This window comes from Hetaerina americana, unplaced genomic scaffold, assembly GCF_022747635.1.
Source record: "Hetaerina americana unplaced genomic scaffold, ioHetAmer1.1.p SCAF_91, whole genome shotgun sequence".
Lineage (NCBI taxonomy): Eukaryota > Metazoa > Arthropoda > Insecta > Odonata > Calopterygidae > Hetaerina > Hetaerina americana.
Window position 1 is genome coordinate 409,594 of NW_027287550.1, and position 13,576 is coordinate 423,169.

Here is a 13,576-nt window from a genome sequence, read left to right on the forward strand (position 1 = left end):
TTTTAATAAATAGCCATGAGCAATTATATATTTAGAACAGTAAACATAGAATTTGCTAGCGGTAATTCCCGTTTTTATTCAGCGGATCACCAATTAAGAAACACTATCCGAGCCGCTTCATTTGACATCTTCGCTGCCATTCGAACGTCACCGGCGCCTCGAGTTGACTCCGTTGCGAAATTATCGGCGCACCGCAGCTATTGGCCAGGTGAGGGTATCGTGAAAAGCTCGTCTACTCGCTCGACGGCGTCATTCTAGTCTCGAGGGCTATCTGCAATGGAAGGACGTCGCATCGCTCAAGTGCTGGTGGCGGCGGTATTATCGGTGATCCTAGCTATCCCGGTGGCGAACGCCCAGTGGAACCCAGACGCCTTCCCGGGGAAGTCTGCAATAGTCCACTTGTTCGAGTGGAAGTTCAGCGACATCGCGGATGAGTGTGAAAGGTTCCTCGGTCCCCATGGATACGCCGGAGTTCAGGTAATGGACAATCCAGCTAATGCACAGTTCGCTAGTCCCTCAACCACCAACAATTAACTCAAATCGCATCCGAACGTATATTATCCAAATACGAACGTACAAAACTAGGACGTAACCATTCGGAAGCTACAAAGCTACACTTTAGAGCTTCTGTTCAAAGTTCATTCAAACTACACCTTCAAGTCATTTAGGTCTGGCGATCAAACTTCTGCAATAATATTACATTTCACATCTCATAATTCTGGCGTAGGCTTCCTTGATGTTTTGTAGATTGATGTGGATCGGGTTGGTGCGGTTAATAATGGACCCCGGGTTCGAATCCTGGCCTTGAAGAAGTTTTCAAAAGTCTCCCGATCCCTATCATGCTGAAAGCACTTCAAATGCACTACTCCGTTCGTCGGATAGGACGTGAAATGGTGGGGGATCGGGGTGGTTCGCGGGGCTATAGTACTGGCTTCCCACCCCTAGGGCTCGGGTTAGAATCCTGGTGGTTGCCGAATTTATCAGTGGTACCCTTGTCCCTACTTGGAATGCTATGTGGAAAGCATTTTAAGCATAACGCCCGTCCGGTGGGACGTTAAATTGCGGACTCCTTGGCGCCTTTCGTTTAAAATGGGCCGCTTCTCTCCACCCTTCCTCAATTCTCTGATTATCCTAACTCAACCGAATTACCCGCCCATCCCCTCAGGCGCAAATGATCTTTACTGGCGCCTCTCCTACTACCAAACTATGTAGACCACTCGTATATGGAATTGTGGAATATATTTCAGGAACCACCGTTCTCCCAATGCATCTCAAAATAGTGATGTTGAACTCTTGTTGTGAGATCGCCATAAATTTAAGTTTGGACTCCTTTTTAATGCAGCGCGCTATTTAGAGTAATTCTTATTGACTGGAATTCTTGTTATAACCCAAGTCGATTTCCCCACGTCCCAGTTGGCAAGGAACACGAGGAACTCATCCCAGATGAAGGCAGTCTATCCTTAAGTCCTAGTTTTAGAACTCCCGACCATCGGCTCCTCTCTCCAGTTTCGAACCTTGGGTGCCAGGCGGAAACTAACCTTACCAGCATGTCAGCAACATGGTCATTGATATCGATGTGTGGATGAAGGCAACTGGTGCAAGCGAGCCACTGGACACATTTCAATTGTAACTGAAGATACTCCTAAGTTAATGCTATTTTGGCCATCAACATCAGAGATGAAAAGATACAAGGCTAAGAGGCTTCAACTCCGAAATCTGATTTTAATTTCGAGCCTTGTTTGCGCTCGCCTCGTTCAGTGTTTTCCGGCACGTTTTTCAGGTATCTCCGGTGAGTGAGAACGTTATCGTGGATGGAAGGCCATGGTACGAGCGATACCAGCCCATCTCCTACCACATTGCATCACGCTCTGGGGACGAGCGTGACTTCGCCAACATGACGGCTCGGTGCAACAAGGCCGGCGTCCGGTGAGTGGCTTTCGCCCTATCTCCCCAGATCGTTTCAAGGACCACAATGGCCAAGGCGCTCGTTTGAGCTGTCACTAAAACGCTTTCTACCGAGCGCTTACAGGAGCCGTGACCATTTTCGCGTTTAGTGGAAAAAATAAGTGAAAACTCATTTATTTTCACTACATCTACTATTTTAGGACCGAACAACTCCAGCGGCCAATGCAAAGGTTTGCCAGTTAAGGAAATCATTATACGTATAAGAATTCTTCCGAAGAGATAAAGTCAATCGTCCAAACCTGAGTTTATTCCTCTCTCCTAACTTACACCTAAGACCTAACCATAACATTTTCATCCTAACCGGTGGAAACACATCCAGTAGCCACGAAACCTCCTCAGGAACAACTATTGAAATATAAATTGAAGCAACTGAAGGCATCTCTCCAAAAAACAGTGTACCACAGCCTTGCTTCCTGACATGAGACCTATCTGGATGAAATTTAAGACATTTTAATAGGGATTTTAGGGGAACCATTACTTAGATTTCTGTAGCACTTGACTAGTGGGTTTCAGCTTCCCTCTTCTTCAGGTTTTATTTCATTTATGCAATAAGAATACTCCATTCCTGATATTATAATCTCATTTATTCTAGTTCTTGCTTGAGTATGGATAAGCATTCAGCCCAGCGCAGCATCCCCTGGATGCTGTGCCAGGTTTCCCCACTATTCCTCCTCTAATCCTTCCCAAACTCGAATCTTCGCACTTTCCATCCCCTAATACCTATTAAGGTATGCATGAGAACGGAAGGCCTAATTAACAGCATGAGCCATGGGCAGTTTTAATTTCATTTTATTTTACTTGTTCATTTTGTCGGATTTAACATGTGATAGAAAGCACATATGAAAATAATTGTGTTCAAATGTTTTATCCACTTTATTTATCTTTCAAAAACGGCCGAGAAACCTACATCTTCCTAGTTATAGCATACTACAGCATCGCGTTCTATGATGCAAAAAATGTGTTCGGTTGTCCCCTGAGTAATGTAAAGTCTGAAGTAAAACCATTTCTACGAGATAAATGGTTGAAAATCATCAATGATGATACAAATTCGTAAAAAAAACATTTATACGTCATTATTAAGTAATAAATTGTCACAAATCAAATTATAGGTTATCTTATATCTATCGTATACGCTACACCACACCCATAATGGTAATATCTGATTTAGATAGACATTTTAATCACTCATTTTAGGTGACGATGCTTGTTGAATGGCTTTTGATTAATGTCTATGTCTTTTATTTTCTGACTAGAGAAGTATATAAACGACAACAATTACATGCAATATATGATTGGGAACGATGATAGTAGCCCACATGAGTTTGCCGAAGGCATTGGAAGCATTCGGGACGCACACTCAAAGCACTCTGATTCACTTCGAAATGCCAACCCTTCTTCCCCCGACTCCATCATAGTCTTGCTGCCACAATTGCGATTACACAGGTGCAAGTAGCAAGAAGTATGAAAGTATACGCAGGAGAACTTTTAGATAGTTCCAGAATGCAAACAAGCCGGGTAACTGTGGCACCAGGTGCTCGGATGAGATCGTCGGTAAACAACTATGGATATGAGATCGAATGCAAATCTCAAGACCTTATTTCCTTCGAATCGTATAGTAGAATCCTTTTTAAAGAAGAAGACCAAATATTCCGCTAAAACTGCACGCAATATGATGAGCAATATGGTTTCCCAGCGTTGGATGATGTCACGCATTGAGTGTTGGTTCCGTACATCGTGGGTGTTTACCCTAAGTCGTCTAACAGAGCTGTAAATGGCATCGTCTCGAAGATCTGGCCTGGCAATGCTTTCAAACAAACAGACGCTGTTAAGTACACAGGTATTGCGTCAATACCAGATATTTTCTTGATCATTTTTCGCCGCAGCTGCATCAAGTCGTTAATAAAGGGTAGTATTTGATCAGATCACTGGTAAATTTGTACTCTATGCACAGCTGAATCCCGAAGGACTTACATGCTCAAGTAACTTCAAAATTATCATCAATTTCTCTTTGATTTGTAAACTTCCCCTTCTCGCCAAACTTTTCCAACATGAAGTGCACCAAAATAAGGTAATTTTCATAAATAGAGATGATCCTATTATTGATACTGAAACGATGGTTAACTAAGGATCAATTTTCTAATGGCACAGTATATACATTCCGATTCATGAAGCATTAATAGCAGTATCCTTTCAAAAGTTTATACATACCTGTCTATATGAAGAAACAAGCCTGTTAAGAATACGCTATATAATTTTTAAGACATTAAATTTAAACTGAGTAATATCTTTAGAAGAACTTTCCCCAACCGACGAAAATAATTTTTTCTCATTTCTTAAGGTTTCATATTTTTTTACTTGACCAACCTAAGGCAACCATTTTCATTGTAATTGCTTGCACGCCTGCCCTTGCCTAATAAGGACTTTAACTCTATGGCAATAGGTGGCAGTACTGTTTGCGTCACGTACTTAGCGACTTCGTTTCCCGCAGACTCCAAGATTTTCTGAAATACAGATAGGCGAATACCTCCGTTCATATGTGCATGGCCAAGACACATGAATATTTGAAGAAAGTACGTCATTATTCTCAGAGAGCGGTTGCAATTTTTTCATGATTGTAATGAATGATGAAAATAATTTGAACGTTTTAACTATGTAAACAAGAGCAGTGGCTTTGAAATGTATATTTTGTCTCCTTTTCCGCCAAGATGTATATACTACCACAGTAAATTTTAAGCCATTTGTACACATTATTTCCCCTGAGCAGCATCTAAATCAACATCCTTACGCAGCAATCCGCTGCGAGAGAGTGAGTCAGGTGTCCGGTCACCAGCCGATGGATATTAGTACAACTGGTTCCGATTGAATTTCCGTACATTTTAATTTCATAAAAGCTCGAACGATTGAACGTGATATTTCTTACCATTGTTCCCATTAATTTTGTGAGAGAAAAGGGATTCCTTGCATCTCTCTGTCCTGCAGTCAATTTGCGTTAACTTCTTGCTGTGGTATCGCATACCAATGTAGTGCGAGGCTGAAATCACTCCTGTTTACTTTTGGGGTCTTTTGCTTCGCCACGACAAAAAAATTAAATCCGTGGAAATTTATAAATAAAAATAAATTATGTATTGTTAGCTAAATACCATTGATTTAACGCCGGAAGCATTTTCGTTTTTCATCTGCATCCAATTCGCCTGATACTGAATGTTTTTCTTCGCCTTGAAAATACTCTCTCTTCCTATGCTCATGAGAATTTAAAATTATATTTTATAATACAAGACTTTTCATTTAGTGGAGGATAAAATAACGAGTAGATATGCTTGTTTGGGCAAGAACGGAATTAATATATACGTTGATGTACCAGCAAGTTAGCAGGCGTGGTCTCCTAATTAAAACTTTCTGGTAATTTAAGAGAAGTGGAACTACCATACTATTTGAGTGTTTTCCGATTAAAATTCTAGGATATATGTGGATGCGGTGTTCAATCACATGACTGGCGATCACCCGAATGCCCACGGGACGGGTGGCTCGACTGCTGATACGTACGATGAGAAGTACCCGGGGGTCCCTTACGGGCCCAATGACTTCAACCCGAAGTGCGACGTCAACAATTACCAAGATCCTAACAACGTGAGTTCTTCCATCAAATCAGACTCATCTCACATATTCATTATTCTATATGTAAAGGCGGAGGCGCAGACACCGCGAGAATAGATAAAATAAATAGACGAACAAATTTCAATATCACTCGACACAACGGCAACGCGTATGGAAATTCGAACGTGCTGAAGTACAAGATCCACATATTGCATGGTGGTCGATTTCAATTTTCATCTCAAGCAATTGTGATAAATGAGGAAATGATTATTTTGAAGTATAACAAGCAAAGCAATTTCAACCCTATCATTCTTACCAATACACGCTTTTGTCAAGAACATGAAATTATTCATATTTGGGGATTTCCAGATAGGTCTTAATTTTTTGTAATTTGCCAATCTTTAATTCTGGCAATGAAAAATTACATTTTTTCCTAATTAAAGACTATTTTCCCGAAAAAAACATGTGATGAGAAATATTGCAGAGGCGCCCCTTAATTATTTCATTCATCAAGTCAGCATAAATGCCGGTACGAGAAGGTCATTGGCCTCGGAAACAAAAAATGCTCAAAATAAGACAACGAAGTGGTATTGAACGGATTTTTTATGGGATGTTTTTCGCTTTAAGGTACGGAACTGCGAACTGGTGGGTCTTCACGACTTGAAATTGAGTTCCGAGTATGTCCGTGGAAAGGTGGTAGATTTCTTGAATCATCTCATCGACCTGGGGGTGGCTGGATTTCGGTAAGCTTTATTTTATTTAGGCTGTTTTTGTCCGATTTCGCGCTAAAAATTGTGTGTGGCTTCTGCGATTATATAGTAGAATAAGCTAATATAATTTACGGTAGCGAAACCTCCAGCGTCATCAATTGATAGGCTGCTGGGTGAACGCCATTATGCATTGAAAATTACAATTTTCCGTCCCAAGAATGCCATTAATTAAGCTTGGTATCTCTAACGGAACTTATCAATCAATTACGTCGCAAGGAGCAGACCTATTTTTACAGCAGAAATATGACTACAGCGTAGACTATTTCAACAGATGCATATCGATGGAATAGTCCCGTTATAAACCCCCTGTTTTCGCTCATTTATTTCAGCTTGGACGCTGCAAAACACATGTGGCCAGCCGACATTGCGAATATAATGTCCCGAGTGAAGGATGTGAACACCGAGCACGGCTTTTCACCCGGAACTCGCCCTTTCGTGTACCAGGAAGTCATTGACTTGGGTATTTGAAATAACAAAGACTCTAAAAATATTAGGTTTATCTTTTTTGTATGGCCCCTATGCGCATTCATAAACTCGATCCAACAGGTGGAGAGGCTGTATCGGCGCGCGAATACCTTTACATTGGGAGAGTGACGGAGTTCAAGTACTGCGCTAAAATTGGCGAAGCATTCCGCGGAGAAAATCCAATCAAGTACTTGGTGAATTTCGGTAAGTCCAACTTAATCAGTTAAACTAGCTAAAATCTCATGGGTCACAAATCCTCAATGCATTTCAATAATTTTGCTACTATCGATGTAGCTAGAAAAATTTATTTAACTAGAAAAGCTGTGAATACAATGTTTTTTGAATAGTCCATTTTAATATCCGCGAAATAAGCGTATTTAAATGCACTTTCTTGCACAACTAAAATAATTGGGGGAAATAAATCACAAAAACGAATATATGTCTGCACTGTGATTCAAATCAACCAAAACTCCTTTGATTTAAAAATGAAATTTCATTTGTTTCAAATGTCCAATTAGGACAGATTGTTTCGGAATGACATGAGGGATACCTTAATGCCATTATCAGATCACTTCGGCTATTTCGATGGTAGATCTCGGGGATCAGAATTTTGTGGTGTCTAGCGTAATGGCTTCTCACCCAGAGGGTTCGAGTCCTGGAGACGGCTGATCTTTTTCAGTAGTATCCCGGCCCCTACTTTAGTTTCTTGGTGGAGAGCACTTTAAGTGAGTACGCCGTCCGACGGATGGGACGTAAAGCTACGGAACCCTTGGCGCCTTTCGTAAAGAGTAACCTAATACCGACACCGGATTTCTTCCCACCCTTCTTCCTTACCCAATTGCGCAAATAACCTCAGCTTTGGGCCGCCTCCCCTACAGCTACTACTACTGCTCGATTGTAGCTCATTCGTAGTAGAATGCTTTTCTGAAATTATCCTCAAGTATAAAATGTCTATTCCGGCACAGTGTTCAGTGTTCAATTGCTTCTTCCATAATGGGTTTTCCAACTAGTGAACTTACGCTTTTACTCTTAAGCCATAATTTGTATCTGCCGATCTGCAATACGTTTATCGCCTCAACTTACTACTCATAAGATTTCTAAATTTTAACGCTCAACTTTTTCCCCTAATTCGCAGGCGAGAGTTGGGGTTTTATCCCAAGCAACGACAGTCTTGTTTTCATCGACAACCACGACAACCAGCGTGGTAGTGGTGCTGGTGGATCTTCAATTCTTACATACAAAGAGCCCAAGTTGTACAAAGTAAGCACTGATAAGTATAAAGCTTGACATCTCGTTGGGAGGGGCATTTTGATCAATAAAATATTCTGTAGATTACTGAAAGTATTCGGATATGTCATCAGATGTCATCAGGAACATGAGTACGTATTTTTTTATTTGACGTCCGTACTGGTGTAGCAATGTGTCATTCTATCTCTATTCGAATGGGCATGCCTACTGTATTTGACCTTATTGCAACCCACATTATGGAAAAATTGCAAAAACTATTATCAAATCTTCCTTTTTGATATGTTACTACGCACAAGCATATTATCAGAGAAATTTTTGGCCCAGAAAAATTTGTGGCCATATTTCAATTTTGGGAGACCATGGTCTACCTGTCATTGGCTCAAAAGTTTTGGAGCAAAAGTAATCCCCATGAAATTCTAATATTCATCAAGTCATCTTTGCTTCCTATTTAAGACATCACGAATAGCTATTCTGCCTGGCAAACTTCTAATACTACTTGAATACAAAAACTGGACATCGAACCCTGGAAAAATTTCGTTGAAACACAAAACTTACTGGAAGGTATTGTGTGCAATGAGTATCACTTATCCCCCTCTTCAATTACTTCTAGTACTTCTTAGTAGTTATAACTGGTCGTAATTTAATTGTTTCCTATCTTTCTTTCACGATAGGTTTTACTTTAACACGAATATCAATTGCCGATTGTACATCTGATTTATTTATTAAATTAAATAGTCTATTGTTTTCACACATTTGTGATTAGATTCAATAGATAATTTTTTTCCAAAAAGCAGTACTTATACAATGTACAAGTATTTTACTGATTAACATAATACTTAATCTGGCCCGCATATATCATACCGAGTTCTTCTAGACTTTCAGAAACAAGCATAAGGCTGATTAGTATGAAACTTAGTTATGGTTCAAAATCTGTGCATTCACCCTATGATAACAAATTGCCTATCTCAAGATCCTTCATCTTATATTCAAAAGGCCAGTCTCTTCCTTAGGGAAAGACAAATAATGCTAGGCAGTACACAATTTATTTTGTTTAAATCCGTCTTTGTTACACCTGTCACATCTTGCAGCAAAAGCTGAGACTTTCTATACGACCAGACATTTACTCTCTATAATTTTCCTCGCAAAACTTAGCATATAACTCTCACGAATTGATATTTCTGCCCGAGCCTCACCTTCCGGGATGTCACCAGGCTTCTCTAAACAACAACTAATTTTCTCCGGATACTTAATATTTCCGAATCGATAATGTCAAATAAATTTGACCTTTATTGAATTTCGGGGAGGTTACCAGGCTGAAGTTCTGTTACTCTGAACGATTCCAGATGGCTGTGGGCTTCATGCTTTCCTGGCCGTACGGCTACCCTCGCATCATGTCCAGCTTCTTCTTCGACGACAACAACGCCGGGCCCCCAGCGGATGAACAAGGAAATATACTCGATGTCACTATTAAACCGGACATGACGTGTGGAAATGGATGGGTGTGCGAGCACAGGTGGAGACAAATATACAGCATGGTGGAATTCCGTAATACCGTTAAAGGTGCTTAATCAACTTTTTTCTACAAATTAACAAACAGCTCTCATTCTCCGCGACCGCAAAAATCGAATCTTAACCTCTTGCATCGTCTTCTAAACAGAATTTAAACATATTGCTAAGGGCATGTTTATCAACCCGTCCATATACAATGCATAGGCAAATGTCAGTTAATATTCTCTCCCATCACCAAAATTCTGAAGTGGCTTTCGATGACAAAACAGCTAAATTGTACCACAATGATTTTTACTACCAACGAAACTTTTTGAACAACTTTCATTAAAAACGGAGGACGTGGTAGTCAAGTGAGTATGGCGCTGGGATATTGACCGAAGGGCCCGAGTTTGATTCCGGGTGATGCCTTTCGGCACTCAGTTTCACCAAAGCTGTGTGACTTTTCACCAGATATTCCTGGAAAACCATAGGCGTCGAAGGGTAAGGAACTGACCTCCTTACCCTTATATGTGAATTTCCCACGCTTTTGAGATTAGCACTCTGCGAGTTCTATCGTCAACCATTAAACCAACATACGTAGTGGTGGTGGTACTGAAAACGAACGCTTATTCCCGAGTGTTAAGTAATATTTCAATTGTGCTTTGATACTTAAGTTAACGTCCAACTCTGGCAACAGGTCTTCCACTGTTATCAATTAGTGATCATACCAAGCAAACAGTGAGTGTGAAAAAGAAAGGCATTTACTTTTAAATATGAAATGAATTCGATAATTGATTCATTTAGTTAGCTTTTGTTTAACTATGCCTTGGAGGACGGAATTTCGATGGCGCCTGCACAGAAGATGGCATATCGATTCACAGTATTTTTCCTTCTAATACCATTATCAAATCTGAGCTACAAAATACTTGAAAAAATCAGTAATCGTTTACTCGTACAGGAATCCATATCGGGAGTGATCACATGGTATAGAAATACAGTAGGTTCAAGCAAGTTACAGTTCTACCTCACCTATACGTTTGGTTTAACATTCATTTTAAATAACACTGCTTTGTTAATTATATTGTACATCACTTATTCTTAACGACCATGAAGATACAAAAATAGTAGCTCTCGGTATGAACGAGGTACTCGTCGGGGCGATATTGTAACATTCAAAAATTTATCGTTAAAATATTCACGATTACTTACTCCTATGAAAATAAAATACATGCATCCAAATTGCAAATAGCAAAACTGCAAAGCGGCGAACTTTGCAAATAGAAAATTTGCAATCTCGAAAAACCCAATAATTTTATTGCTGGTAATTAATTACTCTAAACTGTTGCGTTTATCTAAACACCTACTATCACCTTGGCGTACAATTTTTGATTTTCTTATCCATAGACACATCGGTGAATGACTGGTGGGACAACGGCAGCAAACAGATCGCCTTCTGTCGCGGTGGAAAAGGATTTGTTGCCTTCAACGATGAATTCGGGATCGATCTTAAACAAACTTTACAGGTAATTAAGAAATTAAATTTGACAAATTCAATTATTAGCAAAGGCAATTACTAGTTGGTCTAAGACTGATATGAGGCTATTTTGTAGTCTAGCATGGAACATTTTGGTTAATAACAGTTTATTTTTGATCTGATTCGTCAAAATGATTCCTTTTCCTTTGTTATATTAGCGAAATGAATTAATTAACCTGATCCTGTGCACCTACTGCCACATGAGTTTTCTGTATTCAAACACACAGGATAGGATAGGTACTTAAATTCACTTTGAATTCATTATAAAAATATTATATAGTTTTTTGTACACAGATTTTATATCAAAATATATTTCCATTTTTGCTTCTTCGACATTTTTGATTCATCGTTTGGGAATACGTAAAATTTCTTCCTATTTTCTTCTAGACCTGTCTTCCTGCTGGGACTTACTGTGATGTAATTTCGGGACTCAAAAGTGGATCTTCGTGCACTGGCAAAAGTGTCAACGTTGGCAACGATGGAAAGGCGTATGTAGAAATTCTGCACAACGAAGAAGACGGAATCCTGGCTATTCACGAAAACGTAAGATTTTTCTCTCCCGATTTCTCCTTAATAATCTCACCGCCGCGATGGATTTTTTGAACAGAATAACACGTTATGTGCACCTGGCGAGACAAGCCATAAGCATCGTGTGCATTTGCATTATGTGCAAAACATTTGCAATGAAGTGACTCAAGGTCGATTCATATTCTAACAATGATAAAACTGGACTCGTGTTCTTCGATTCGCGACATCAGCCCGTCATAATTAAATCGAGAGAGATTGAACCAAAACCTGTTCATCCCTTATCAATTCACCAGATTTGGTACCTTATTAGATATAATAAACTTTCATTTATGTTTTTCAATTCAAAAGACCTGTCGCGAGGATGTATATTCTAGCGTAAACACCGAGGTTTCACGCGTTTTTTAGTTCTATTCCCGGGCAGTCTATTTCCCATGGAATTTTTTCTTGTTTAAATTTAAATACATTTGAAATCAATAATATGACATGTAATTCTGGTTTATTGTTACAGTCTAGGCTATAAAAGAGCAACCCCAAGTCCATCACTTGTTACATCAACAGGATGGAGAAAGTAACTGACACAAACGAAGCCAGCTGCTTGCCTACTTATCCACTTGGCAGAAACAAGAAATCAGCTGTTTTCGTTGCCCATTCTAATTATTATCCTCATGTTTGAAAGAACCTCTGGTAATAGTCGGCTATTTTATTCTAATTTGAAATCTAAATTAAGTAATATTTCCAAGTTCCATGATACTCTCATATTTTAATGATAATAACATGTACATCAGACTTGAGTTCAGTTATTCAGTTATGTCCCTATTATGTCCAATAAATTCATTGGGCAAAACCAGCAATCATGGCTTGCTTCTTAGACTTTAATTTTACTGTCTCTTATTCACGACATAATTATTCATTTAAGCTTCAGATTTAGGCACCAGATAATTGTATTCGCGTGATATTTTTTCCCGCAGACGAATGTGATACACTGATTACAACTAGCGCATCAAAACCCGCTGGGAATGAAAAAATATTTACGCATATGCATTAGGATTTCTAGTTTGCATTTCTAAGGCACCTGAACAGATAGTTCAGTACAATTATTGCACGATAACATCACGTGCAAAAATACTGCCAAATTTCATCCCACTGGTGAGATCATTTTTCTATCGGAAATATTTTTTAAGCGTGCGAGAACTGTGTACGCTAACTATCACGGTAATCAACCCGTCGGTTGGTTTAATAGTTGAGGATAGATCTCACCTCTTAGTGAGCGTGGGACATACGCAATTCATACATCAGGTTATGGATTCAGTTACTTTCCCTGCACTTCCTACAGAAAACCTGGTGTCCGGAAAACACCGCTTGGGTTTAAACGAATTCAGGGAAGGAATTCAGAGACACCAACGGATTTGAATCCTGAATCATCCAGTACACATTCATACTGAAGAGTTTCGGGGTCCGCTCATTACAATTTTAATACTCTACAGTAAAAAAAAGTGAGCAACATAATTGTACAACTCTCACCGATGCCACTTAATATTAAAGTCATTGCGCTGAGTGTATGACAATTTTACGTCTCAGCTTCCCCAGAAAGATTTAACCATAGTACAGAATGGATGGAGCAAACTGCTAATAAATAGGTGACAATAAACAAGTTAACAGTTAAAGACAAAGTCGAGCTAAAATATATGCCTATTACTGGTGGAAAAAACTTTTATCTCATCCGAAATTAATCAACTTCGTTTATGTAAACACTACTTCGGTGTAAAACTGATAAAGGCTAAAAATCTATCCGTATGATGGATTAGTATACCCTACCAATGGAGGGTAAGCAATCAGCAGTAAGTTTTCATTGCACTTCATAATTAGATTTGTGATTTCGTAAGTCGATGACTGAGCTTATTCTGTTTACAAAGTAATATACAATCTACGAGAAGAACCGGAGAGAGGAGTGAAAGTTGGTGGACAATTCATAAAATCAGGTTTG

General features: G+C 39.4%; 1 protein-coding gene across 1 annotated transcript; it reads left to right on the top strand.

Annotated features, from left to right (window-relative positions):
• The first annotated feature begins 272 nt into the window (after positions 1-272).
• LOC139699813 (alpha-amylase 4N-like) lies at positions 273-12,435 on the top strand. The gene is made up of 11 exons (XM_071598238.1): positions 273-477; positions 1,781-1,926; positions 5,424-5,592; positions 6,187-6,302; positions 6,659-6,789; positions 6,876-6,998; positions 7,930-8,054; positions 9,386-9,602; positions 10,935-11,053; positions 11,452-11,607; positions 12,101-12,435. The coding sequence occupies exons 1-11, from the start codon at positions 277-279 to the stop codon at positions 12,110-12,112; spliced, it is 1,515 nt and encodes a 504-aa protein (XP_071454339.1). The 5' UTR covers positions 273-276; the 3' UTR covers positions 12,113-12,435.
• Positions 12,436-13,576: the final 1,141 nt, after the last annotated feature.